The sequence below is a fragment of the Dama dama genome, chromosome 11, assembly GCF_033118175.1.
Source record: "Dama dama isolate Ldn47 chromosome 11, ASM3311817v1, whole genome shotgun sequence".
Classification (NCBI taxonomy): Eukaryota; Metazoa; Chordata; class Mammalia; order Artiodactyla; family Cervidae; genus Dama; species Dama dama.
This window is the reverse complement of record NC_083691.1, coordinates 5,599,358-5,627,279: the sequence shown is the minus strand read 5'-3', so window position 1 is coordinate 5,627,279 and position 27,922 is coordinate 5,599,358. Positions and strand designations below refer to the sequence as shown.

The following is a 27,922-nucleotide window of genomic DNA, read 5'->3' as shown; positions in this document are numbered from 1 at the left end:
CACGCCGCGCGATCTCGGACCAGGCGCCCGCCCCTCCTCCTCGTCCCTCGTTGGCGGCCGCGAAGCCCTGAGCCGGCGGGAGCCGGGTGCTCACCATGTCGGTCGCGCTCAGCAACAGGTTCCAAGGTAGGCATCGCGGTCCCCCCGCCGGCCCGCGCCGCTGCCCCGCCCCCTGGCCTGCCGGCCCGCGCCCCCCCTCCCCCGCCCCGCTCCCTCGGCCCGCGCCCGGTGGCCCCCGCCCGCCACCTGTGCGCGCGGGGCGCTCGGTGGGGTCTGCGGCGCGCGGGAGTGGGCGCGGGCCGAGGGCGCGCGGCCCGGAGAGAGACCCCCCCGGCTTCCCCGGCCGCCTCTTTGTCTCCTCCAGGAGGGAAAGCCTTCGGTTTGCTCAAAGCCCGGCAGGAGAGGAGGCTGGCCGAGATCAACCGGGTAAGCGCGCGCCGCTGCCATCGCTCTTCCAGCTCGACGCTGCCGCCCCCAGATCTCCCAGCGCCCCGTGGGGTGGGTCCCACCTCCGTCTGTGAGGCTGTGCTGCCTGCAAAATCAACCCCCACTCCCGCTCCATCTCCCGGGCTTTCCCCAATTTCCTCCCTCCAGTCCTGTCCCCGTGCCTCCAGGTAGGTCCCCCTCCAGCCCCTCCACCTCCCTCTGGTCTCGGGTTGCAAGCTGTTCCTCTCAGACTAGGGAGGTGGGGCCCTCTCTGGAGCTCTGATGCCAGCCCGGCTCACCCGCCCCCCCCTCCACCGGAGCTGGCCTGGGATCCGCTGCAGGGACTTGGCACTGGAAGGGCCCCCCCCCCGCCCCCCACCGATGTCTGAGGCTCAGAGAGGTGAGGTAGCCGCCCAAGGTGGCACAGCAAGTCTGGGTCAGGCTGCTCTTAGAACTCCGGGCTCCAGACTCACAGGCCAGTGCTCTCACACCCCCGCCCCCCAGAAAATGTTGGCCTCCTGCCTGGTCCCCCCACTCCTACAACTCCTTCTCACTCCAGCGCATTTAGGAAAGGTTGCCTTAGAGACTTGATGCTTTTCATCCTGATCCTGGTGGATTTCTATAAAGAAATCCTTCCGGCTCTTGCCAGACACACAATGGGATGTTTTAGACCTTTGCTTAAACACTACATTTAAACTCTAGAAGAAAGGGAAAACTGTCAGGGCCTGCCTGGATTGGTCAGAACTCAAAGGCAGCACCACAAGCCCTGGGCTCGGATCTGGTCTCCATCGGGTACCAGTTCTGTGGTCCCTAGCAAGGACTTCTCCTCACAGAGCCTGGGTCCCCGGAAGGGCTCAATGAGGGAAGGCATGTCTTGTGATTGGCCCAGCACCTGGTCCGGCAGGAGAGAAGACCTCCATGGGTGGTACTCGGATGACTTCTTCAGGAGGATGTCCCAGGTTTCTAACTGGTGGCAGAGTCATGCCCACTGAAAGAAGGCTGGACATTACCCCGGCTGGTTCCCCTGGGCTGCTGTGCATCCAAGATCCAAGTGCAGCTCAGGGTCCCCAAGTGGAAAGCAGTGGGGGTCAGTGGGCTTCTGGGGGGAGGTCGTGTGGAGGTGGGTCCAAGGGCTGCGGCACAAATGTAGTATTAACTCTCACCCAGCGCTTGCAGTCTGATTTCCATGGACTGTCTGGAACTAGGCAGCCTCCCTGGTTTCATTCCCCCAGCTATAGGAAACCCACGGAGGGCTCTGGAGACCCCAGGGTCCCGCCAGGTTAAACTCTTGCCCCCTCATCATCATCCTGCACCTGGCCTCTTGGTGCTGTTTTGAGCGCAGCTGGACGTCCGGACCTGGACGTCTGTCTGGCTGGGACTCTCAGGGGTCCAGGCTACTGGCCTCCCTCCCAGGTCCCTCCGCAGCTGGCCCAGCCTTGGTGTTGGCTGCTTTTGCCCTTTGGATGGGAGCCTGGAACCCTGACCTCATACAGCCCCCTGGGCCACTCAGCCGGCCGGGTTCCAAGCCAGTTGAATCCACCCACAGCCAGAGGACCCCGAGCCAGGACAGCTGGAGATGGGGGAGAGGTGACTAGAGTTGGACAGCAGTGGAGAGTGCGTGGGACTTCGCATTGCCGACCCTGCCCTTGGGGGATGGGGCGACTACCTGGGGTGGGGGTGAGGCAACAGGGCTGTTTTGGGAGGTGTACTGACTTGGCTCAGGGGAGGGACTGTGGCTCTCAGGGGCCAGTCTGGACAGCACTGAGATTGGGGATGGTGAACAAGAGATGGCTATGTCTAACCACCTTGGGACCCCAACGCCCAGAGAGGGCAAGCAGCTGGCCAAGGCTACACAGAAGCCAGTGGTAGAACTTCTTCAGGTCTAGTGTCCTTTTTCTGCCTGGATGCTATTCTGAGATCCACTGTGTGAGCCCAGCCTGGGCTGCTGGGATCTAGGCTCTGGGCTCCCGAGGAAGGAGGCGCCAGGATCAAACCAGAAGCTTGAGCTGTTCCCCACCACAGCAGCAAGGTTGTCCCACCACAGTTGAGAGATATGGGTGGAGGCTGGTGTTCACTGGCTCTGTGACCTTGGGCAAGCCTCTTGAGATAATGGTAATATGTTTGTTGTGATTTTTCAGCTGAGATAATCTATGTAGAGTACACAGGAGAGCTGCCTGCTATCTTGATTGTTATCATTGGTTTGTTTGGGACTTCAACGTGCAGGAGTGGAAACCGGGGGCAAGGTCTGAGATAGGCTGGCTGTTCAGCCTGAACCAGACCCCTTTGTCTGGCAGAATCTTATCTTCCCCTTCCTGAACTGGGAGCAGAGATACCTGCTCTGTTCCAGGTCCCTACAACGATCCTCACTAGAGAGGATTAGATTGAAGCTCCTTGCAGACTTTCGGGGAGTCACTGTGTTTGAAGGTCTGAGTCGGTTTCACACATGGCCGTGGCCACGGTGGAAGTTCCCTAGGGTGGATGGATTCTTATTGCTGTTCAGTCGCTTAGTTGTGTCTGACTCTTTATGACCCCATGGACGGCAGCACGCCAAGCTTCCCTGTCCTTCACTGTCTCCCAGTGTTTTGCTCAGACTCATGTCCCTTGAGTCTATGATGCCATCCAGCAATCTCATCCTCTGTCGCCCCCCCCCCTCTTCACCTCCTGCCCTCAGTCTTTCCCCCCATCAGGGTCTTTTCCAATGAGTCAGGGAACCATATTGGCAGCCCAGATTGCCTGCCTTTGGGGTGCAGCTTCATTGCTCCACTGAAGTGGGGCTTTGGGGGGGCTGGGCTGAGCAGCTGCCCGGTGGCCCTTTGGAAGCTGGAAGGCACGAAGGTCGGGGCTTCATGACTCACTGTACGTGTTTGGGCATCGCTGTGCCTACTGCCTGGGGCAAAGCCCAGTCTGACGACGAGCTCTGGGGGCTTCTCTGGGCCAACGGTTTCTCTGTGGCCTTTCTCCTCCCTGGGATGGGCCAGTTTCCAGAGGGCAGCAGGGTAGCTCAGTCTTGGCTATTATTATAAGGGATTCAGGAGTCAAAAGAGAAGGAGCCTTGGGTGGACCCAGAGGTCCTGGTGGAGCTGTATGAAAATGCACTTTCTGGGGTTTCACTGTAGTTTTTGCTGTTATTTTCTGCGCACTGGGTGTGTGCTGGGCAGTGTGCCAGGCGTGCTTGGGACATTATCTCGTTGGATGCTCACTCCAACCCTGCCAGTGTCTGTTCCCATATTGCACGGGGCGAGACTCAGCGGGGCTGGATGTACTGCCTGGGTCTAAACAGCCATACGAGGCTGCCCAGGGGGCTCAGAGGGTAAAGGGTCCACCTGGGATGCAGGAGACGCGGGTTCAATCCCTGGATTGGCAAGATCCCCTGGAGAGGGAATGGCAATCCAATCCAATATTCTTGCCTGGACAGTCCCACGGACAGAGGAGCCTGGTGGGCTACAGTCCATGGGGTCGCACAGAGTTGGACACAGCTGAAGCAACTGAACGTGCACATGCACACCAGTAGCCACACTTGACCCCAGCCTTTTCTGTCCACCTCTGAGCTTGGCTGGGGCTCCCTTGTGGGCAAACCCACCCCCGCCATGCTGTGTCTGTGTGTGTGTGTGTCTGTGTGTATGTATGTGTATGTCTATGTGTGTGTGTATGTCTGTGTGTGTCTGTGTGTATGTCTGTGTGTGTGTCTGTGTGTGTATGTATGTGTATGTCTATGTGTGTGTGTGTGTCTGTATGTGTGTCTATGTGTGTGTCTGTGTGTATCATGTGTATGTCTATGTATGTGTTTATGTCTATGTGCGTGTCTCTGTGTGTATGTATGTATGTATGTGTCTGTATGTGTATGTCTATGTGTGTGTTTATGTCTATGTGTGTGTCTGTGTGTGTCTGTGTGTGTATGTATGTGTGTGTCTATGTGTGTGTCTGTGTGTGTCTGTGTATGTCTCTCTGTGTGTGTCTATGTGTGTGTTTATGTCTACGTGTGTCTCTGTGTGTGTCTCTGTATGTGTCTATGTATGTGTCTGCGTGTGTGTATGTCTATGTGTGTGTCAGTATATGTCTTTGTGTGTTTATATCTATGTGTGTGTCTGTGTGTATGTATGTCTGTATATGTCTATGTGTGTGTCTGTGTGTATGTCTGTATATGTCTATATGTGTGTTTATGTCTATGTGTGTATGTCTGTGTGTGTCTCTGTGTGTATCATGTGTATGTCTATGTGTGTGTGTGTGTCTATGTGTGTCTGTGTGTGTATGTCTATGTGTGTGTTTATGTCTGTGTGTGTCTGTATGTGTGTCTATGTGTGTGTCTATGTGTGTGTCTGTGTGTATCATGTGTATGTCTATGTGTGTGTTTATGTCTGTGTGTGTCTCTGTGTGTATGTATGTATGTGTGTGTCTCTGTGTGTCTGTGTGTATCATGTGTATGTCTATGTGTGTGTTTATGTCTCTGTGTGTATATGTATGTGTGTGTCTGTGTGTGTCTGTATGTGTATGTCTATGTGTGTGTCTATGTCTATGTGTGTATCTGTGTGTGTATGTATGTGTATGTCTATGTGTGTGTCTGTGTGTGTCTGTGTATGTCTCTGTGTGTGTGTCTATGTGTGTGTTTATATCTATGTGTGTGTCTGTGTGTGTGTCTGTGTATGTGTCTATGTGTGTGTTTATGTCTATGTGTGTATGTCTGTGTGTATGTGTATGTCTATGTGTGTGTCTGTGTGTATGTCTCTCTCTGTGTGTCTTTGTGTGTATGTATGTGTGTGTGTATGTCTATATGTGTGTCTATGTGTGTTTCTGTGTGTATGTCTATGTGTGTGTTTATGTCTCTGTGTGTGTCTATGTGTGTATTTATGTGTATGTCTGTGTGTCTGTGTGTCTGTGAGTGTCTCTCTGTGTGTGTCTGTCTGTGTGTGTATGTATGTATGTGTGTGTGTGTGTGTCTCTGTGTGTGTATGTCTGTGTATGTCTCTCTCTGTGTATGTATGTATGTATGTGTATGTCTCTGTGTGTGTGTCTGTGAGTGTCTCTCTGTGTGTGTCTCTGTGTGTATGTATGTGTGTGTGTATGTCTGTGTATGTCTCTCTCTGTGTATGTATGTATGTATGTGTATGTCTGTGTGTGTGTGTGTCTGTGTCTCTGTGTGTGTGTCTGTCTGCATGTGTATGTATGTGTGTGTGTGTATGTCTATGTATGTGTCTATGTGTGTGTTTATGTCTATGTGTGTGTCTGTGTGTATGTCTATGTGTGTGTTTATGTCTCTGTGTGTGTCTATGTGTGTATATATGTGTATGTGTGTGTGTATGTATGTGTGTGTATGTGTGTGTCTGTGTGTCTGTGAGTGTGTTTCTGTGTGTGTCTGTGTGTGTGCGTGTCTGTGTGTGTGTATGTATGTGTATGTCTTTGTGTGTATGTCTGTATATGTCTGTGTCTGTCTGTCTGTGTGTGCGTGTCTCTCTCTGTGTGTATGTATGTATGTGTATGTCTGTGTGTGCATGTCTCTGTGCGTGTCTGTGTGTGTATATATGTATGTATGTGTATGTATGTGTATGTCTCTGTGTGTGTGTATGTATGTGTATGTCTGTGTGTGTGTGTGTGTGTGTGTGTGTGTGTGTGTATGTCTGTATATGTCTCTGTGTGTGTGTCTGTCTGCATGTGTGTGTGTGAGTGTGTGTGTATGTCTGTGTATGTCTCTCTGTGTGTGTCTGTATGTATGTGTGTGTCTGTGTGTGTGTGTGTATGTCTGTGTATGTCTCTCTGTGTGTGTCTGTCTGTGTGTGCTTGTGCGTGCGCATTCTCGGCACCACTGGAGCCGGCAGGACCTCCTACCCCCCTACATAGCTGACATTCCCTGCGCCCTGATGGCATGGCAGGTGACCCCGGGTCAGCCAGACCCGGCCTTATATGGCAACGGGACAGATTCTTTCCAGCTTCTTGCAGGAGCCGAGGAAGCTGCGGGACGGGCGGGTGCCCCTCAGAGTGTCTTTAGCCGTGGGACAGAGTAGGCAGAGCCCAGAGGGTGGTGAGAGCTGCGGCTTGCACCAGCAGAGGCCGGGAGGCTCACTTACAAAGGAGCCTGCGTTGTGCTTTTGCTCCAGGCCTGGTGCTTGGCAGTGCCTCATCTCACCGACTCCTCTCAGTGGAACACGGGATTAGGTGGATGCTCAGCAAGAGGCTGTAAACATCCTTGTGAGACAAGGATTATTCGGCCACCCACTTTAGAGATGAGGAAACAGAGGCTCAGCCAGGTGAAGTCACCTGCCCAAAGTCACCCAGCCAGGAAGTGACAGAGCCGGGATTCTGCCTCCAGACGCGCCCGTGGCTCGGCCTGGCCGCTGTCCACCGGGTGGCTGTGGCCTCACCGTGACACAGGCCTCTCTTGCTTACGTGGATAAGGATCTCTGGCTGCCATCCCGCCCTCTCAGCCCTCCGGGGTCGAATGAAGGGCACTCGGCATTCCCTCTAGCATCTCGGTGCCTGATGGTTAGTCAGAGCCCACGTGCCGCTTGCGCCAGGAACTGGGCACAGCAGGCCGCCTAGCTCTGCCCAGGGGGTGCCTCTCCCTGGTCCCTCCCCCAGCAGCAGGAGACCTGACCTGGCACTGCACAGGTGTGTCTCTTGTCCTGTGGACTGGCAGTGCTACCCTGTCCCCTGCCCAGGTGAATGCCCAGCTGGCATCGCTGGGCACCCGTCTCTCTTGCTCTTACTTAATATATTATAAGGGAGATGGTGATAAGCAGCCACGTGAGCCTCTGAAGATTCAGTGTCCCTGCAGGTCCTGCCCCTCTCGACCTCAGAGTGGCCATGTCACAGGAAGCCGGAGATGGAATTTCTGCAGGGTCTGCTTCATTCGGGCAGTCGGTGGGGTGTTTTTCTCCAGCTGCCCCGTCTATTGGCGAGCACACCGTGTCCGGATGAGGCCCTGGAGCCGTGTGGGGAATGTGAGCCTGTTGTCCTAGCGGGTGCACATTACAGGCACCTGCTACACACCAGGCCCCAGGCCGGGCATCCGTGACCTGGCCCTGGCCCTTTAAGAGCCTGTGGGCTGCGTCAGAGGCCACAGTGCCAGGCATGGTGCCACCTGTCCTTGGAGTTTTCGCCCAGGGCTTCGGCCGCTGGCCCCTTGGATGGCCTCCAAGATGGTGATATCTGCCTGCCCTAAAATTCTGCTGCAGCTAATACATAAAGACGCGCCTGGAGGGCCGGGAGCGAGCATCCAGGAGCAAGTGCTAGAGGTACCAGCCCAGAAAGGGAGTTACGTGGAGTTGAGGGGTGGGGCAGGCAGATGGCGAGGATTGGGAGGCCAGGACACAGCATCCTGGGGCTGCCAACCCCTGCTGGTTCGGAAAACAGCCCCTTCTGGGCATGAGCTCTCAGGGGGTGAGGGGAGACTGGTGTGCATCAGAGGGTATAGATAACCTAGAGAGGCAGCAGTGAGCCCATGCAGCTGTGGGCACCATCCCTGGGGTCTGAGATGGGTGCACTCTGTCCTCTGTGGATGGCCTATTAGTACCAGCTCAGCCTGGTATCCACGGACGAAGCCAAGTTTGCCCTGGAGGAGGAGCGACCAGCGGGTCAAGGCTTACCAGGACGACCTGATGGCACAGTGTGAGCGAGTCGTGGGTGGGCCTCTTCTCTGCCCTTCCACTGTGCACAGTCGTCTCTTAGTGTGGCTTGAGTTTGGGTGATCCAAACACACAGTGATAACTGCAAACCCTTAGTAAGTATACTGGGCTTCCCTGTGGCTCAGACAGTAAAGAATCCGCCTACAATGCAGGAGACCCAGGTCCAATCCCTGGGTCGGAAAGATCCCCTGGAGAAGGAAATGGCAACCCACTCCAGTATTCTTACCTGGAGAATCCCATGGACAGAGGAGCCTAGGGGGCCACAGCCCATGATGAGGTTCACAAAGAACTGGACATGACTGAGTGACTAGGCACACACACAGTAAGTATACTAGAAGCGAGGCTCTTTCTATGCAGTTCACTCGTTTAATCTTTATACCAACCCAGTGAGGAGGTTCTGTTATTGTGGTTCCATTTCACAGATGAGGAAACTGAAGCCCAGAGTTGTAAAACAAGTTGCCCTGGGCCACAGAGCTAGTAAATATTGGAACTGGGATTTGAGCCCAGGCAATCCAAGTCAAGCTCCCTTCCCCGTCCATCTGCCGAGCACGCCCTGCACTTGCTGGAGGAAAGATGGTTTGGTCAAGACCTTGCCCTCTGAGGCCTCAGTTTCCCCAGCTGTTGACAAAGAGGACCAGCTGTATCTCTGAGGAGTCCCTTCGGGATTCTGTGACTGGGTGGATGTCGGAGCAGCTCTGCCACGTCTGGGGGTCCGGCCCGTGGGCAGTGACCTTCTGGCTCATGGCTTCCTGTTTTCGACCCCAGGCTCTTTCCAGCTTGCATTTCCTAGTTCTTTGTTAGGAACTGACCAGGCCACCAAGGGCTCTAGACTGGCTACTCTCAGAGCCCAGGGGGCCCCTGAACCCCTCATACCTGGATGCTCTGACAGCAGTTTCTGCAACCTGAAAAACTGGTCTGTGGGGACAGTGGGTTGGAGTGGGAGCAGGGAATGGGACTAGAATGAAACGTCCGCACACACACCCCTTCTCACCCCTGGAGGGCTAGAGTGGTTCCCTGGCCTCTAGAGTAACCTCTTTCTGTAGCTGCCCAAGAGGAAATATTGTCCAGATCCCAGTATTGACCTTCTTTGCCTGGAAACCCGTGGCCAGGCCTAGTTAGGGGCAGGGAGGGAGCTGGGATGGTGAAGGCAGATAGACCTTGAATTGTGAAAACACTGTGATCTTGAGTAAGCTGAGCAATCTCTCTGGACTTCCGTTGTCTTATCTGGGAGATGAGGACACCCAGAGAGGGGAAAAGGCAACCATAACCGGCCTGAATTGGGGGAGGGGATTTCCTTCCTAATCTGTTTAATAGTTGATGATGGTCTCGATGATGAGTTGGGGATTATAAGTGGATCGAATGTATAGAAATGTTAAATGATGATATAATAAATTGTTGTTCAGTAACTAAATCGTGCAACCCCATGAACTGTAGCATGACAGGATAATAATAAATTGCTAACATTTTTTTTAACGCTTACCAAGTGCCAGGCACTGAGTTAAGCCCTTTAGGTATATTTACCTACCTACTATAATACTCAGGACAAGCCTATGAGGTAACTGTTTTTATCCTTCCCAGGTGGCACAGTGATAAAGAATTCGCCTGCCAAGCAGGAAACTTGGGTTCGATCCCTGGGTCGGTAGGATCCCCCAGAGAAGAGAATGGTACCCCACTCCAGTATTCTTGTCTGGAGAATCCCAAGGACAGAGGAACCTGGTGGGCTGCAGTCCTTGGGGCTGCAAAGAATTGGACACGACTGAGTGACTGAGCATGCAGAGATGAGGAAACTGAGGCCCAGACAAGTGAAGTCATTTCCCCACGGCATTCAGTGCGTTCAAACCTAGGCATTCTGACTCCAGCTTGCCCTCTTATTTCTGTTTTTGGTGGTGGTGGTCTAGTCGCTAAGTCGTGGCTGACTGTTGCCACCCCATGGACTATAGCCCTCCAGGCTCCTCTGTCCATGGAGATTCTCCAGGCAAGAATACTGGAGTGGGTTGCCATTTCCTTCTCCAGTTTCTGGTTTTATTTTTCTTCAAACATCTAAGGTGACCTTCTAGTTCCATCTCCTCCGCCTGGGGGCCCAGAGCTAAGGCAGGGGCTGCTGGGGTATGGAGAAGGTACCCACCCAGGGGGCTGTGCCCTGAGGCTGGGCAAGGATCTGGGGGGAGGAGCCTGGAGGGAGGAAGCTGTGGGCTGTGCGTGAGCAGGGACCAGGGATCCAAAGCTCCGAGGTGGGGTGGGAGCTGGCAGCCCAGCCAACAGAGCTCCTGTTCCTGCCTCCCACCTTTCTGCCTCCCCGCCCCCCTGCCAAAGGCATGGTCCACACAGTTGCCCCAAGCCTGAGGTCAGCATGCGCTGCCCACCCACCCATAAACAGGTCAGCTGCTTCTTCCGCCCATAGTTGCCCTACGGCTCAAGCATTTGTCACTGCTGCCTCTGAGGGAAAATTCATTCCAATCTCAGTCCTCTCCAGCCTCTGTCATATGCATAAACATGCTTTTGCAAGGAGCATGCCTTTTCCGTTTCAGGAGGGAGGGTGGAGAAAGTCTTCCTGGGCTGAATGCAGTCCTCCCTGTTCACTCTGTTCACATTTATCGAGCACCTACTATATGCTGGGAATTGTCGGGTGCTAGGCTAGGCATCCGTGGGACAGAGATAGTAAACACATCCTCCTAGAACCTGTTACCAAGGACCTGCCTTCTAGCATTCTTCCAACACCCACTGCCACTTCCTTCTACTCCTCACCTCTGCACAGGGAGGGGACCCGAGCCTCTGCTGTGGACTTTAACCCCAGCTCAGCCACTGGCTAGCTGTGCTGCCTTGATGTTCAGTTGCAGAGTCATGTCTGACTCTTTGTGACCCCACAGACTGCAGCACTCGCGGCTTCCCTGTCCTCTACCATCTCCCAGGGTTTGCTCAAATTGAGTCTATGCCATACATCCATCTCATCCTCTGTCATCCCCTTCTCCTCCTGCCTTCAATCTTTCCCAGCATCAAGGTCTTTTCCAATGAGTTGGCTTTTCACATCAGGTGGCCAAAGTATTAGAGCTTCAGCTTCAGCATCAGTCCTTCCAATGACTATTCAGGACTGATTTCCTTCAGGATGAACTGGTTTGATCTCCTTGCAGTCCAGGGGACTCTCAAGGGTCTTCTCCAGCACCATAGTTCGAAAGCATCAATTCTTTGGTGCTCAGCCTTCTTTATGATCCAACTCTCATCCATACATGATTACTGAAAAAACCATAGCTTTGACTAGACGGACCTTTGTTGGCAAAGTGATGGGTCTGCTCTTTAATACGCTGTTTAGGTTTCTCATAGCTGGAGAAGGGAATGGCAAACCACTGCAGCATTCTTGCCTTGAGAACCTCATGAACAGTATGAAAAAGTTACCTTGATGAACAAGTTGCTTATCCTCCCTGAGTCTCAGTTCATTGACCCTTCCTGCAAATATTGGCCAAAAAGTTCATTTAGGTTTTATTACAGGAAAACAACTTTTTGGCCAACCGAGTATTGACTGAGCACCTACAGAGTAGAACCCAGCAGGGGCAGACAGATAATGGACAACACCCTTAATAAGTATTTACACTATAAATTGTGTTAAGAGGTAACTCTTAACACAATGCAAGGTGTTATCTTAAGGTGGATTGGAGTGGGGGCGGGGTCTGCAGGAGGCTGGGTGGCATTGAGAGGTGACAGTTGAGTGAAGACCAGAAGGAGCTGACATGTGCACTCCAGGCGGGGGACACAGCTGCTATCCCACGGTGGGAGCAGAGCTGGCAGGGAGGAAGCAGAGACAGGAGGCCAGGATAGCTGAGGCACCCATTCTGGGGATGAGGGCTGCGGAGTAGAGGGCAGAAGTGAAATAGCATGTTAGATGGTGATCAGTGCTAAGGAGGAAATTGGCTTTATCAGTGAAAAGACAATAATCTTGGACACCTAGGGCTGCCTGCTGAGAGCCAGGCCCAGGGTTAGGTCCAGGGAGGCGTGTGGCTCTTAAGCACCCCGCAGTTCAGGCTGAGCTCTTGCATTTGTGTCTGATTTGTCTCCAAGACCCAGGACGGAGTCCTACCCCTTGAGCCCCATCTGTCTAGAATCTGTAGAGATGAAACCTTGAAACTCAGACTGGGTCTTGAACCCACAGTCTTTTAACCAAGATCACACACCTGGTCTCAGGACTTAATGAAGCTCAGGTTCTCCATGTCTCATCACAGAAAAAATTCAATGAGAGACGAAGGGATAGATAAGAAGTGGATTTACTTAGAGAGAAACACGCTCCAAGGACAGAGTGTGGGCCATCTCAGAGGGCGAGAGCTGGCAGGGTACAGCTTGTCAGTTTTTATAGAGCTGGGTAATTTCATAGGCTAATGAGTGGGAGGAGTATTTCAGCTATTTTGGGGAAGGGGTGGGGATTTCCAGGAATTGGGCCACTGCCCCCTTTTTGACCTTTAAAGCTGAGGCTGAACGTCTAGTGGAAGTCCACTCGGCCACCATCTTGGACCTGTTTGGTTCTAATCAGTTATGTTGTGTCCTCAGGCCGTGTCATTCTTTTAAAGTCACCCCCGGCCCCCTTCCCTCCTTTTTCAGAGGTGATCAACACATATTACAGACAGGCTCCAGGTTGGTGCAGGATTTCTGGTCAGCCAGAAGGAACAGGGGAGTCCGGAGGGCCCCCAGTTCTCTCCCCAGAGGATCTCAGATGTTGGGCTTTGTCTGTGCTTTTGTGCTTCCCCAGAAAGGCTTTCTGGTTCCTAACATGATCAGGTGAAGGGAACACAGGCACGATGTGGTGAGTAGCCTAAATGGATTCCACTTAAAAGCTCAGAGATTGTGAACTTCCTACTTTTACGAAATATCCTTTTCTGAACTCATGGCAACCGTCAATGGTCATTGTTTAAAGACTCGACTTGGCAAAACAAAATCTTGGACGCCCTATATTTGCACTTCCCCCCATTTTTTTTTTTTTAATGTTTCTGCTTTACCCCAGAGGCTGGGTACCCCTGGCTGATTTCTACCTCCTCCAGACAGATATGGCATCTGTGACCCCGGGAGGTGCCTGGTTGGCACAGGGTCACGGACAAGACTTAATTGTCCTGCTTTTGGTCAGAGAATGGGAGTGGGGGCAACAGGGGAGAAGAGCTCAAGCTACGAGAGGAAGCCAAGTCCTCAGGAAGGGATGGACAGGCAGAGCCAGCCGACAGGAGGGCAGTCTCCCAGGCTGCAGGGGAAGGTTCCAGCTCAGCGGAGCCAAATGCAGGCAAGGCTGCATGGTGCATGGTAATGAGGCTCCGAGTGAGGCTACGGCTGAGCCAGCTGGACCCCATGGGCCCTGGGGCTGCCCTCCACCTACTCAGCTGCTGGAGCCACGGGCCCTGGGGTCCGATAGATGCGGGTTCCAAACCAACCCTGAGCTTCTGCCGTGCCTGGGGACCTTGTACGTGTAATATATGCTGACCTCCTTGGTCCTATTCTGATCTGCAAACTCAAGTAATGGTAGCTGTGAGAACTGAATGGGATCACGTAGTGCCTGCCAAAAGCAAAGGGGCAATCAGAGGCCCCCTGACCCAGCGAGAGAAGCCACATTGGCTGGGGGTGGGGGTGCCTCCTACTCTGTCAAAGGGTTCTGAGTTAGTGGGGAGGAACTTGAACCCTCGAAGGGATCAGAGGCTGCCCCACACAGAGTTGTACCTGTTGTTTACCGAGCAGGGACATTCGAGCCTGGTGCTAACTGCCCACAGAGGGTTGTCTCCACTGAGGGGTAGGTGCCTGAGGAGGTGGGTACCTGTGTGCCCATTTTGCAGCTAGTAGGAGGAGGCTGAGATCCAAACCCAGAGAGCTTTATCCTAACTAAGGTGCTTGTCATTCTCCCACTCTACATTCCACTTACAAAGACTGACTGGAGAGGTAGTGAGTTCCCTGTCCTAGGAGATGTGTAAGTATAGACTTGGTCATCATTTAGTGGGAGATGACGGCAGGAATTATGAAAAACAGGTGTGATTGACACAGATAATATTTTTTTCATTTAAAAGATCACTTATTGCACTACAAGTATATATTTATATGGGATGTTCCAAAATTTAGAATTAGAATTTTGTAAACTCTTCCAAATTAACTTGTAAGATGTATTTTTCAATAGTAGTTGGCCTAGTCATAACAGGAAAACCATTCAAGAGAATGATAGAAACCCAAGTTCAGTATCATGATTACCTCTGGGAAGGGAGAGAAATTGGATTAGGCAAGAGCAGAGGGGAGCTTCAAACTGTGTATTAGTTAGACCTAGATAATATTTAACATTTTACTTTATTTTAGTGTTTTTGGCCACACTGCATGGCACGTGTTCGAACAGGGATGGAACCCGAGCCCTCTGCAGTGGACGCGTGGAGTCTTAACCACTGGACTGCCAGGGAAGTCCTCTAACATCATGTTAAACAGGGACTTCCTGTAATTTTATGATAAGGACCTTGTCTTACCCTCCTCGGCCTCACCTGCTCCCAGGATACCTAGAAGAGAGCAGTGTACACTGTGGTCCCTCAAAAATTGCTGAAATAATGAAAGGATGGAGCCACAGCCATGTCCACGTGGCTCAGTGAGAAAAGCAAGGTCCAGGGAAGTAGAGGGGAAACTGCAAACTCTGGTGCTGCGATGGGAGCACACTCTGCTTCCTCATCTGAGTGCAGGTTCTAGGGCCACTTGAAGATGAGCAACAAGGGAGGTAAGACACGGGAGACCTGAGTTCGATCCTCGGGTCAGGAAGATCCCCTGGAGAAGGCAATGGCAACCCACTCCAGTATTCTCTGGAGAATCTCAGGGACAGAGGAGCCTGGCAGGCTACAGTCCATGGGGTCGTAAAGAGTCGGACATGACCAGACAACTAATACTTTCAGTTTCAAGTGAGACACCTGCCACTGTGGCCAGCCTAGCTGGTGCTAATTGTTAGTTTTTGTTTTAAAATTGGACGAATACCTGCTCACTGCCCATTTTTAAGTGTTGGGGTTAAAGATGCATGCGCTAAGTCAGACAGAACTGAGCTGAAGCTCTGGCTCTGTGAGCCTCAGTTTCCACATCTGTAAAATGGGAATAGTAATTATAGCTACCTCCTGGGCCCACCAGGAGATCCGGAGTGAACGTGTGGGTAGGTGCTTCATTCTGGGACTGTTGTTTAATCCCAAACCATCTCCCCTCAATGCCATCTGGTTCTGAAAGGGCTCGTTTGAGTTTCTCGAAGCATCTGAGGGGAAGGCAGACCCTGTTTTACAGATGAGGACACAGGTGAGAGGGTAAATGACCTCTGGAGAGAGAGTAATAATATTAATAATATAACAGCTGTTGTTTATTGAGCTGCCAAGATTCATATATATACTCTCCTTGGATTTGCAGACAAGAAGAAGTTAACGATAGTTATACCCATTTGGCAGATAAAGCAAGAGAGACTCAAAGAGGGGTCAACTGGCTCAGGATCACCTACTTGAGAAGGTCTCGCCGGAATCACGTGACTCGCCTTTGCGGCTCACGGCTTTGTGGAACTTGAAGCCAGGGTGCACAGAGGGGAAGCCCGGGTCCCTGTACCCCTACTTTGGAGGCTGACTGAAGATGCTCTGTCCTCCAGAGCAGAACCGCTGGGCCTCACCACCAGCTGCTAAACAAACTTCCTACCCACGGGCTGGACCGTGCAGGTCTGCCCCTGAGGGTTGACAGGAGGCCAGGATAAACCCCGAGGCCTCCCGCTCTGCCCGGCCAAGCCCGGCCACCTGGCGGGGGAGGCGGCACCGGGCAGGGAGCCTGTGTGTTGGTGAGCTTTGCCTGCTGACTGCCTGCTCCGCGCTGTCCTCTCCGCAGGAGTTCCTCTGCGACCAGAAGTACGGTGACGAAGAGAGCCTGCCGGAAAAGCTCGCAGCCTTTAAAGGTGAGCTGGGGCTGGCTGCCCGCCGCCCCCAGGAGAGCTGCGTGGCCCCTGCCCTCACGCATAGCGTTCCTCACCCACGGGGGCGGGCTGCATCCCAGTTTCATCCAGAACACCCCTCTTCCAGGCAGACTGTGAGACAGGGTGCCCAGCCCCGGGGACACCCCTCGCCCGCAGGCCCCGGGCCCACCCTGGCCCTCTCCCCCCGCCGCTGCCCAGCGTGGCTCAGCTTGGCTCCTGCCTGCCTCTGCCCAGGCCCTCCCTGCTTGCTCCTGGGGCCCCAGGACACAATCGGCTCTTTGTCACCGCGCTTGCCTCCCCTCCTCCGCAGTGGAGCGTCTCGGGAGCCCCTGCGGAGAATGGACGTTTGTGTCGCCACAGGGGGGCAGGGGGCAGAGTTTCTGCCCATTGAATCCCCAGCAGCACGGGATGAAAAGAAAACAGGGCCCAGGAGCCCGCGCGGGGCGGGGGCGGCAGAAAGGTCCCTCTGTTCTGGGCCCCGGGGCTTGATTCCCAGCCAGCGGCTCGAAAGGAGAGGAGCCGTGCACAGAAGGAGCCGCACAGACCCACCTTCGGTGCCCGGGAGATGCACTCGGGTGTGGGAGCCCTGGGCGCCCTGGGGGATCACTCGAACTTGGCATTGTGGGCATCCTCGCTGCTCCAGGGCAGACAGCCGGCCAGTGCTCCTCGGACCGCTTACAGCTCAGCCCTCCTTGAGGCGGGACACCAACGGCTGAGCATGTGCTGAGCGCTGACCTTGTGCTCAGGGTTGCAGATCTCCCTGCCTCAGCCCAGTCCAAGCCACGAGGAGATGGTGCAGATGAAGAAACTCAGGCGCAGAGAGGTGGCATCATTTGTCTGGGGTCACACAGCTCACTTCTGGCAGAGTTGGGGCTTGAAGCCATGTTGGTCTTACTCCAAAGCCTCTGCTCTTAACCATTACACAATTGGTGCTTTTTACATCATAAAGAAAGAAGAAGGGAAGGAAGGAAGAAGGAAAAGAACTAGAACACGGACACTCCCGCCCTGACCGGGCCTTCTGCCCCTCCTCTCCCAGTGCCAACGCAGAGCAGCCGGTCTCTTTCCTTCTCCCTGAATACCAACAGGGTCACTCTTCAGAGGTGGCTCTGCGAGGAGGGATAGAGTCCCAGGGGGCTAAGGTCCACGCTCCTGGTCCTCATTGGAATGTAGGATGGGGTGCACCCTGGGACCACAGGAAGGTACCTCGGAAGTGAAGGGAATGTGGAAGTTTTAAGTCACTCGCTCATTTTATGAGCCCTACTAGGCACCAGGCCATTTGGGAGGTGGGGGCACAAGGAACTCACAGGATGGCCTCTGGCCCAAAGAGCCCGTGTCCTCTGGGGGAGGGGTGGCGAAGAGAGAGCAAGGGAGTAGAAAGTATGTCAGATGATAGTAGGTGCTTTGTGGGGGTGACGGGGCCCAGTTAGAAAGGCTGGGGGGCCCTGAAAGCAAGAGGAAAGGCCCTGAGAATCCCTGGAGGGACATTCCAGGCAGAGGGGTGGCAAGGCTAGAGCAGGAGCAGGTGGGAGATGGGCCAGGCGCCGCAACATGCTGCTGGGGAGGAGCAGGGGGGATGGGGGGCGTCTCGGGGGAGAGGCAGGCCTGGAGTCTGGAGGGCAGACACTTGTGAAGGCCATGGGGCCTTGCAGGTCCCTGGGAGGACCCTGGCTTTCTCATGCTAGCTGCTCGGTGCAGAAGAGACCCCGAAGTTTCCGCCCCCTGTGGCAGGGGCGACCTGCCCAAGGCCACGGGACTTCCCTGCGCACACTGCCTTGTCAGGAGATACCAGGCTCACTCCTCCGACCCCTTGATCCGGGAGGTCGAACTCCAAGTCTGTAGAGAGGTTTGTGGGGAGTGTCCAGGTACCCCTGGGCACTGTACGTGCCACCTTGTGGTCAAGGGCAGGTCCATGGGCATTTGTCCCAAAAGAGCATCAGGTTCTCAGTGGTACCCATGAGCCCCCCACAAAAGGTCAGAACTGTGGGGACTTCTTAACCTGGAGGTTCTCGCACCAAGCTGCCCATCTGAATCACCTGAGATGCTCTGAAAACCCACCACTTCCTACCCCCAAGATCTGCTTCCCAAATTCTGCAGATCCACCTCCCTGGGGCCGGGCATTTATTTCAGTGTGTTCACAGACAGTTGGGATGCGGCCAGCCCGCACTGCTGGGGGCCTGGGGGAAAGCAGCTGCCCATCCTGGCAAAGGGTCAGAGTGGGCCCCTGGCACCTTGCTCCACCTCACCTGCTGTCAAAGGGTGCAGCGGGGGTGAGCCCTTTCTCCAGAGACAACAGCTGAAATGACAGGACTTGCATCGAGCCCCCCACGTGGGGTGAGGAGGCTGGTGTGGGCCCCCTGAAGACCCAGCCAGTTACCCCCCAGGGGAGTCACTGGGGCCCTGCTAATGCCAGTTTTTGCTCTATGATTTCCAGAGAAGTACATGGAGTTTGACCTGAACAATGAGGGCGAGATTGGTGAGTGAGACCCCGGGGGTGCTGGGCCGGCGGGGGGGGGGAGGCTGTTTGATGGGGTGGGGAAGTATGTTCAAACTGGGATTTTGGTTACCACACAGTAGGCGCTTGTCATCAGCCAGGTGTTGCACTTGACTCCTCAGGTCTGAGGGTCCCCCTGCCTCACGGCCTGTGGTTTCTCAATGGGCCCTCCTTCCAGCATTTCTCCCCCTCCTCTGTCTTCTCTTGTTTTTCTCCTTTTTGAATATTTTTATCCTTTTTTCTTTAAAAATGAAATGTGAAAGTGTTCATCATTCAGTCATGTACGACTGTTTGCGACCCCATGGACTGTAGCCCACCAGGCTCCTCTGTCCATGGAATTCTCCAGGCAAGAATACTGGAGTGGGTTGCCATTCCCTTCTCCAAGGGAGCTTCCCTACCCAGGGATTAAACCTGGGTCTCCTGCATTGCAGGCAGACTCTTTACTGTCTGAGCCACCCGGGAAGCCTCTTTAAAAATAGGGTTTATTAAATTAATACATCATCACCATAAAATGGTTCGGAAATCACCACAAAGCACAGGGACAAAATACATCACCACAACCCCACCTCCCAGAAATAGCTTCCTTCCATTCTTTGTTCTAATAACAAGCAGTTTTATACAGCTTTAGAACCTTTTTAAAAAAATAATATATTGTTTGTATTTTGACATATGATTCATTTTTTTGAAATATAATTAATGGCTGCATAATATTCCATTATGGGAAGGGACTATAATTTATTCGGCCAAGGCCTTAGCATCGCCCGTTCAGATGATGTCCGGTTTTAAGTCTTACTGATAATCCCGTGAAGGACGTCTTTGTATGTGAATCTCTGTCCACACAGCTGATTACTTCTGTAGAGTAAATCTCAGGAATTAGGCATTCTGGGTTAAAGGCTTTTGAAGCATCTTGCCAAATCGCCATCCGGAAATGTCTTGCCAGTTTAGAGTTTGGCCCGCAGCATGTGGGGAGCGGTTCACTCCTTCCTGTAAAGCATTGCCCAGCTTTCATTGAAATGTCCTGGACATCCTGGCACCTCAGGGTCTGACACCAGAGCTGCCCACCCCGCCTCTCCGGGGAGCTGGTCCACCACTCCCCCGGCCCTAAAATTGGCCCCCGCCCTACCCCTACTCCACCGGTTGCTGACCCATTGTTCATGGAACAATCTGAAGGAAATTGCCTCAGATCTTGGGAGCCAGGAGGTCAGAGGCAGCCTCCCTTGTTTTTCTTGAATTTGGTTCATTTGTTGGCTTTCTTGCTCTGTGGGCTGTTCTGGGCCCCATCTCCCTTCCAGCAAGGTGGAGCCTGGGACTATGGGATGGGAGAGGCAGGTCGGGGAGAAGCTGGCAGCCAGCACCCGGGAAAGCAATTTCTGATGCGTGGATTAAGCCAACTCCCTGATCCCACTTTACTGGACTGTGATTTCCCGGGTGGCTGGAGCAGTGGGCTCATGGTCACCCGAACCTCGGGCAGCAGCAGAGAAAAACTAGGATGAAGAGAAGCTGTGTGCCAGGGGTGTCCAATGCATCCTCACTCCACATGATCCCATTGACTATTTTATCACTGATGGCAGGAGGTTCAGAGAGGTTAAGGAGTTTGCCCCACGTCCCACAGCCAAGAATAGCAGAGCTGGATTCCAGCCCAAGTCGGTCTGACTTTAGATGCCCACGTCCCTAACCCCTAGTTCATACTGCCTCTGAAGAGGGCAGGGAGGGTGTGATGGGCTTATTCTCCCGAGAGGAGAAAAGTCATTGTCTGTAGTCTCCAGGGAGGGGCCATCCTGCCGGGCTTCTTCTGGGCATGGGGTGCCGCCCGGGAGCTTCCCCACTCGGCCTGGCAGCCTGTCCCCACTTAACAGTTCTGCTTCTCCTCCGGCAGATCTGATGTCTTTGAAGAGGATGATGGAGAAGCTTGGGGTCCCCAAGACCCACCTGGAGATGAAGAAGATGATCTCGGAGGTGACAGGCGGGGTCAGCGACACCATCTCCTACCGAGACTTCGTGAACATGATGCTGGGGAAACGGTCAGCAGTCCTTAAGCTGTGAGTACCTCCTGCCTCTCCTGGGGTCTCTGGAGGCAGAGTCACTGTGTGTGGAGAGGTTCCTGGCTCAGGCACTTCAGCCAGTCCCCGGCCAGGAGGTAATTCACTTCTCTGACCTACTGGGCAAGGTTCTTAACTTCGCTGAACCTGATGTCTCTCATCTATCAAATGGTCCAGTTAATAAGTACCTGGACGGCAAAATGAGCCCATAGCAGAACCTAGTGAAATCAGTGCTCAGTAAGTGGCAATGGGGATGATGATGACGATGATGATAAATGCACAGCTGAGACCTTCTGACCCTCGGCTTCCTCATTTGTAAAATGACTCTACTACCCCACAGATTGTTATGAGCATAATCTAGAGCCAAAAACCAGCTCAAAAGGGAGGTAGTGGTCAATCTTGATGCTATTTCTTTTTTTTCAATTCTGCTTTTAAAAAAAAATTTTTTTTTGGCTACAGTGGGTCTTTGTTGCCGCACAAGAGTCCTATGTTGCTTCTCTAGTTGTGGCATGCAGGCTTCATCACCCCACGGCATGTGGGCTCTTAGTTCCCCAACCAGGGATTGAATCTACATCCCCTATGCTGCAAGATAGATTCTTAACCACTAGACCACCAGGGAAATTCCTCTTGATGCTACTTCTTGCTACTGAAATGACTGGGAATATTACTTTTGTTCCCTGAGCCTCGGTTCCTTCACCTATAAGACAGAGATGATCATATGTATCTTGCATGAAGTGTTGTCCTGAGGGTTAATGACATAATACATATGAGGAGTCAAGTGCAACACCTGGCTGATGACAAGCGCCTACTGTGTGGTAACCAAAATCCCAGTTTGAACATACTTCCCCACCAGAGAGCAGCAGAGAAATTCGTTGGAGAGTCCCAGAATATTTGTTCGGACTGTAAAGGACACTCGCCTGGATTTTATAAGATTAATTTAAAAAAAAACAATTGAAACATAGTTGATTTATGATATTGTGTAAGTTTCAGGTTTATAGCAAAGTGATTCAGTTATACATGTGCATGCATGCGTGCTAAGTCGCTTCAGTCATGTCGCTTTGCAACCCCATGGACTGTAGCCCACCAGGCTCCTCTGTCCATGGGATTCTCCAGGCAAGAACAATGGAGTGGGTTGCTGTGCCCTCCTCCAGGGGATAGTCCCGACCCAAGGATTGAACCCACATCTCTTGGGTCTCCTGCATTGGCAGGCAGGTTCTTTACCACTAATGCCATCTTGGAAGCCCAGTTATACATATGTATATTTTTTTTCAGATTCTTTTCCATTAGAGGTTATTATGAGATATTAAAAGACACTTCCTCCTTGGAAGGAAAGTTATGACCAACCTAGACAGCATATTAAAAAGCAGAGACATTACTTTACCAACAAAGGTCCCTCTAGTCAAGGCTATAGTTTTTCCAGCAGTCACGTATGGATGTGAGAGTTGGATGGTGAAGAAAGCTGAGCGCCAAAAAATTGATGCTTTTGAACTGTGGTGTTGAAGACTCTTGAGAGTCCCTTGGACTGCAAGAAGATCCAACCAGTCCATCCTAAAGGTGATCAGTCCTGGGTGTTCATTGGAAGGACTGATGTTGAAGCTGAAACTCCAATACTTTGGCCACCTCATGCGAAGAGTTGACCCATTTGAAAAGACCCTAATGCTGAGAAGGATTGGGGGCAGGAGGAGAAGGGGACAACAGAGGACGAGATGGCTGGATGGCATCACCGACTCGATGGACATGGATTTGGGTAGACTCTGGGAGTTGGTGGACAGGGAGGCCTGGAGTGCTGTGATTCATGGGGTTGCAAAGAGTCAGACATGACTGAATGACTGCACTAACTAACTAATGAGCTATTGAATATAGTTCCCTATGCTATACAGTAAATCCTTGTTGTTTATCTATTTTATATACAGTGGTGTATATGTGTAAGATTAACTTCTTCAAATGTACCAATGTAAAACATACCTGTCTTATTTTACAAAGAGTGAAGCTGGGTGACCTGCTCATGAGCCCACAGGTTTAGGCTGGTCAGAGCATTTAGTGTGGGGCAGGATGATCAGGAGGTGTGGTAGGAAGACCATACAGGTGAGATCACACTGCACCTGAAAGGCTAGGTGGTAGCAATAGGAGTGATGATGCTATTAAAATGACACCTAAGATTCAGTGGATATTTACTCTGTATTGGGCAAACATGCCCCAGTCTGCATGTTGACTCCTTAGATTTGTCATTTATGAATTCAACAAATGTTTATTGAGCACCACCTCTGTGCCAGGAATTATGCTTGGTGCTGGGGAGCCATGAATTGCTTACATTCTAATGACAGGAAACAGACAAAAAACAAAACAAAAACCCCAAACACCAGGCTGCAATAGTGCAGCACACAGAAAAATAAAGTGGGCAAGAGGAATAGAAAGAGGTGGGGGTAGTGGGCAGGGAGGATCTCATTGAGAAGGTGGCGTCTGACCAGAGCCCTGAGTGAGGGAGATGTGAAGAGATGAGCCACGTAAAAATCTAGAGGAAAGCATTCCAGGTGGGGGAAGCTGCACATGCAAAGGCCCTGTGGCAGAACCTGCTTTTATGCTCAAGGAATAGCACAGAGGCCCGTGTGCCTGGAGGACACTGAGTGAGGGATGAGTCTGCAGAGACGGGCAGGGGCCAGGTGATGTGGGCCCTTGTAGTCCATGGTTGATTTAGCATTATTTGTTTATTTTTGGCTGTGCTGGGTCTTCACTGCTGAACATGGGCTTTCTCTAGCTGCAGTGAGCGGGGGCTACTCTTCGTTGTAGTGTGTGGGCTTCTCATTGCAGTGGCTTCTCTTGTTGCAGAGCACAGGCTCTAGGCACATGGGCTTCAGGAGTTGCAGCTCTTGGGCTCTAGAGCACACAGGCTTCAGTAGTTTCAGCATGCAGGCTCAGTAGTTGCAGCTCATGGGCTCTAGAGCACGGGCTCAGTAGTCGTGGAGCCCAGGCTTAGTAGTCCTGTGGCACGTGGAATCTTCCCAGACCAGGGAATGAACTCGTGTCCCCTGCATTGGCAGGCAGATTCTCATCCACTGCACCGCTAGGGGAGTCCCAAGGAGCTGACTTTTAAAAGGCCTGCCCTGACTGCAGTGGAGGAAGAGTGGCAGCAGGCAGGTCAGTAGGAGGCTCACGAGCTTGTGCAAGTAAGAAATGAGGTGTTCAGCCTGGAGGCACTGAAGTGGAGGAGGGCAGGGGCTGCTGGAGTCAGGAGTGATCTTGGAGGTAGAGCTGGCAGGGCTGCTTCCAAGTTTAAAGGAAAACAAGGAGTCTGGTGGTTGTAAGGTCTGGGTTCTGAGTTGACTCAGTGATGAGTGATGGTGCAGTTTGCTTTGAGAGAAGAGCAGGGGGCAGGAGAGAATTGAGCTCAGTTTTGACGTATTGCATTGGAAGTACCCCTAGACACACAAGGGGAGAGGTTGAGGAGGAAGCTGACTGTGCAGGTCTGGTGCTCAGCCAGAGGCCCTTTGTGGATGATCGATCTTTGGATGGGATTCAAAGCCACGGGGCTGAAGCAACCTACCAAGGGAAGGGAGTCCAGAGGGAGGAGGGCACTGTCAGTTGGAACAGCTCCAGGATGTAAGTGCATTTGGCATCATCACATTTAGTTGGAAACACTGAGCATCTGTGGGTTGAGTGTCTTGCTGGTGGCACCAGTTGGGAAGGAGTAGGCCTGGGATTCCCTCCTGAGGCTATACCTTGAACCCCCACCCTCTGCTCCCCAGACTTCACTGTCAGAGCAGTGGGAGGTTTTTGAAGATCTGAAAGGGTTTTAAGCAGAACCACAGCACAGACTAGCCCTGCCTCCTCCAGGCAGCGTGGTCGGGGGAGGTACATGACCCAGAAGTCTGAGATCTGGAATCTCATCCTGCCTGTGTGGCTCTGAGTCACATTGCCCCTTGGCACCTCAGTATTCTCCTCTGTAAAATGGGACCATCTGCCCGCAGAGGCTTCTGGGAAAATCCCCCTGGAGAGAGGATGCAAAGGCATTCTGTGGTGGACCCTGCAGATGTGAGGGCCGGGATGATCTTTCCCTGGACGAGGAAAAGAGTCCTAATCCTATTTTGTGTTGTTTTTCTTTTTTTTTTTTCCTCACCACTTCCAAACCAGAGTCATGATGTTTGAAGGAAAAGCCAACGAGGGCGGCCCCAAGCCAGTCGGGCCCCCTCCAGAGAGAGACATCGCCAGCCTGCCCTGAGGACCCCTGCCTGGACCTGCCCTGCCCTCCCCACTCTCTTCCTCCCTCCTGATCGCGCCCTTCGTGACTCATTGTGACCTCTTATTAGTTTTGTTTGGTCGTTGTGCGTTTGTTTTTTCATCAGCAGAATCAGTGATCTCTTTGTATAGCACAAATGATCTGCCTTAAAGGGGCCCTGGGTTGGGGAGTCCGAATCGCCTCCCTCTGTTTTTCCCTGCATCTCCCCTCCCTGTGCAGAAGGGCTGACATTAAACCAAAAACCAGACGGGACAGGGCCAGGCCAGGGAGACCAGAGCCTGTGATTCCCACACTTGAAACTGGCACTCTGTCATTCCAGGTCTCTGAGCTAAGTCCTGACATCCTGGCCTGGCCCTGGTGAAGACCTTAGCCCACTTTCAGAAGACCCTGGAGTTGGGATAAGGCTGCAAGTCCTTGTTAGGATTTCCTCAGACAGCTCTGTGATTCCAGGGCTCTTGGGTGTGCTAGGATGTGGCCACGCAGTGTCCCACCTCCTCAGCTGATCTCCCTCAGTCCACGCCTTGTCTTATTCTCAGTGAGGTGACAGAAGGAGACGAGGAGAGGGGCTTGGCAATGTGAGCCCTTCCAGAAGGATCCAGAGGAATCCTCTAATCTTGCCCCCTGGCCACACCTTTACAGGCAGCTCAGAAGGAGGCTGTAGCACCCCCTGACCCTTGCTGAGGCTTCAGAGGTAGAGGGGATCCTGGGGCCTTGGGGAGGGCTTCAGCTCAGTCTAGGCCCACCTTTCAGGGAGGATGCTGAGGGCAATAGGGTAGGAGGGTGAGGACTTCAACGCTCATGGCAAAGAGAGGCAGCACACGACTGTTAAGCCAGGAACTGAGAAATAGTTTGCCTAGTCTGCTTGAAACCTGACTCTGCTTCCCCATTTGCCTTCACACCTTCCTTACACCATTCATTCCTTCTTCATTCATTCATTCAGCCACTCAACAGATATTTATTGACAACCTGTTACAAGCTTTAAGCCCCCACCCCCACCCCACTTTCTCTTGACATGTGCTGTGCCCACTGTCTCTCTGATTCATCGCGCTGTTTCCACACCACTCAAAACCTTGAGCCTGGGAACTGGATCAGGGTCACCTGTGTTTTTTATTATGGACTAGAGTTTTAGAGCCCTGAGCTACCCTGTGGGTTGGCTGGGGCAGGCCTCTCAGTTCACGGGTGACAAAGCTGTGGTGACCCACAGGATTAAGTGCCTTGTCCAAGGTCAGGGGTTTATTTGGAGATGGGGGATCTGGACTGGGGCCTGGGCGTTCAGATACCCCCTGCCCCTGCCTCATTTCTGCTCTGGGCTGGCCTCAGTCAGTGATGAAAACAAAGGAAGGGACAGGGAGGGACAGTCTCCTAAGTCAACCCTCGGGGAGGGCCCTGGGCCAGGATTCACCCTTCCTAGTGCCTCTGAGGCAGGATCAGCAGGACCCCTAGCCTTGACCCCACCTGGATTCTGTAGTCCCTTCCCCTGCCCACTCAGGACTTAGATGCACTCATCCATTGCACATGTTTATAAGCACCTGTTATGGGCCATTACTGAAAAGGACAGACTCATGGAATTTAGAGTCTAGTGGGGAATTCAGCCCCCCATGATGAATGTTGGGAAAAAGGAAGCTATGAGGTGACTACATTGCAATCCTAGACGCCTAACTGGGCCCAAGACTGGGCAAGAGTCCTGCAGAAGCCTTTGAAAAACCTTAAGTGGGAAGGTCTGGGGGCTGTTGGAGGCTGGAGCCAATGTGAGCTCCCTGTGTCTCCTTTGACCCATAACCAAGGACCCAAGGGGCTGACTTGAGGCAGTTTTTGAGGAAGTAGAATGGGTAGAGGGTGGGGAAATGGCCAGGTTGGATTAATCCACTGGCCTCGACCAGTTCAGGAACAAGATTATTCGGCCATGACTGGCTGATCTTCAGTCTAAGGAGGTACTTCAAATGCATACGCCTAGTTGAAGTTTAAACCCCAGCAAAACATTCCTCCCTGTAAATGTAAAATCTCATCCCCACATCTCCTCCCCTGCTCCCCTCCACCCCTGAGATCCTTAGCTGAGCAATTGTCTGTCTCCACCCCTTCCCACTGCCTCTGTCCTTTCTGGGACAGGCTGAGATGTTTCAGCAAGGAAATGCCTTCCTTGACCATTCGTCACAGTGTATCTGTACCTCACTCAGACAGAAGGGCAGAAGCATCTAGGCTTATTGCAGTGGTTACACACTTGACAAGATTTCAGGAAGCCTCTTTGAAGGAGGAGAGCAAGTGGGCGTGTCCTCAGCTTTTTGAAAGGGCAGGAAAGTGTTCTCTCATTGGCTGGGGAGTGTCCTGGGAAACCCCACCAGCTCCTTAATCATTTCTTGGAATTCAGCTCCTGAAGGGAGAGGGTCTCAAGAGTGGTTCCTGGAAAGGGAGGTCTGCATGTATTTCAGGCTGTGGTTATTAGCTATGGGACTCTTACTTCTTTGGCTAAGGGCTCAGCTTCTTAGATGTTCAGCTGCCTTCTTTCTGAAAGACCAAATCTAACTAATGTAACCAGCAACTTGGGGACTGACAAGTATGGCTTTGTCCTTGCCATTCAAAAGGAAGGAGTGTGTCGGGCAAGTTCAAGTGGATGCAGTATGTGTGTGTGTGCATGTGAGTGTGTGTGGTGCTGGATATCATCTCTACAGACTGGAAATAAAACAGACAAACTTATCAATGTCTTGACTGGTGTATTCTGGGGATGGTTTTGACACTCAGGAAATTCAGAAGAGCTAGCTCATATAGTGACAGACTGAATGAATGTATCTGTGTACCAGGCTGTTAGACATTGAACTTCCTTTACTGCACACAGCAACCCCACGAGTAAGGTTCTACAGTATCAGCCTTGCTTGAAAAACGAGAAGCAGGCTTGGAGGAGATAAGCAGTTTGCTGAAAACCAAATAGTAAATGGCAGAATATGCCCCCCTGGAGCTGACCCATATGATCCAAATTAAGAATCTGTCCTAGAGCATCCATAATATTCCATTACAAAAATCTCTCTGTTGGACTGTGTAATAGTTGGCAATCAGCATATCCAGACATGCTGAATTCTAATCAGGCTTTCACCACTTGTTGACTGAGGAGAACCGGGGAATCTTCTTGACTTCTCTGTGCTTCTAGTTGCCTCATCAATTAAATGGCAATGATAATCCCTAGGTGACTAGGACGTCTTGAAGATT

General features: G+C 52.4%; 1 protein-coding gene across 1 annotated transcript; it reads left to right on the top strand.

Annotated features, from left to right (window-relative positions):
• AIF1L (allograft inflammatory factor 1 like) lies at positions 1–27,415 on the top strand. The gene is made up of 6 exons (XM_061154390.1): positions 1–126; positions 365–426; positions 15,876–15,942; positions 18,392–18,433; positions 20,328–20,490; positions 24,619–27,415. The coding sequence occupies exons 1-6, from the start codon at positions 96–98 to the stop codon at positions 24,704–24,706; spliced, it is 453 nt and encodes a 150-aa protein (XP_061010373.1). The 5' UTR covers positions 1–95; the 3' UTR covers positions 24,707–27,415.
• Positions 27,416–27,922: the final 507 nt, after the last annotated feature.

Bases quoted from the DNA above. Each gene is read 5' to 3' on its own strand.
- AIF1L (XM_061154390.1), top strand. From the start codon at position 96: ATGTCGGTCGCGCTCAGCAACAGGTTCCAAG. The intron at 427-15,875 runs GTAAGCGCGCGC...TCCTCTCCGCAG, and splicing joins GGCTGGCCGAGATCAACCGG to GAGTTCCTCTGCGACCAGAA. The intron at 20,491-24,618 runs GTGAGTACCTCC...CTTCCAAACCAG, and splicing joins CGGTCAGCAGTCCTTAAGCT to AGTCATGATGTTTGAAGGAA.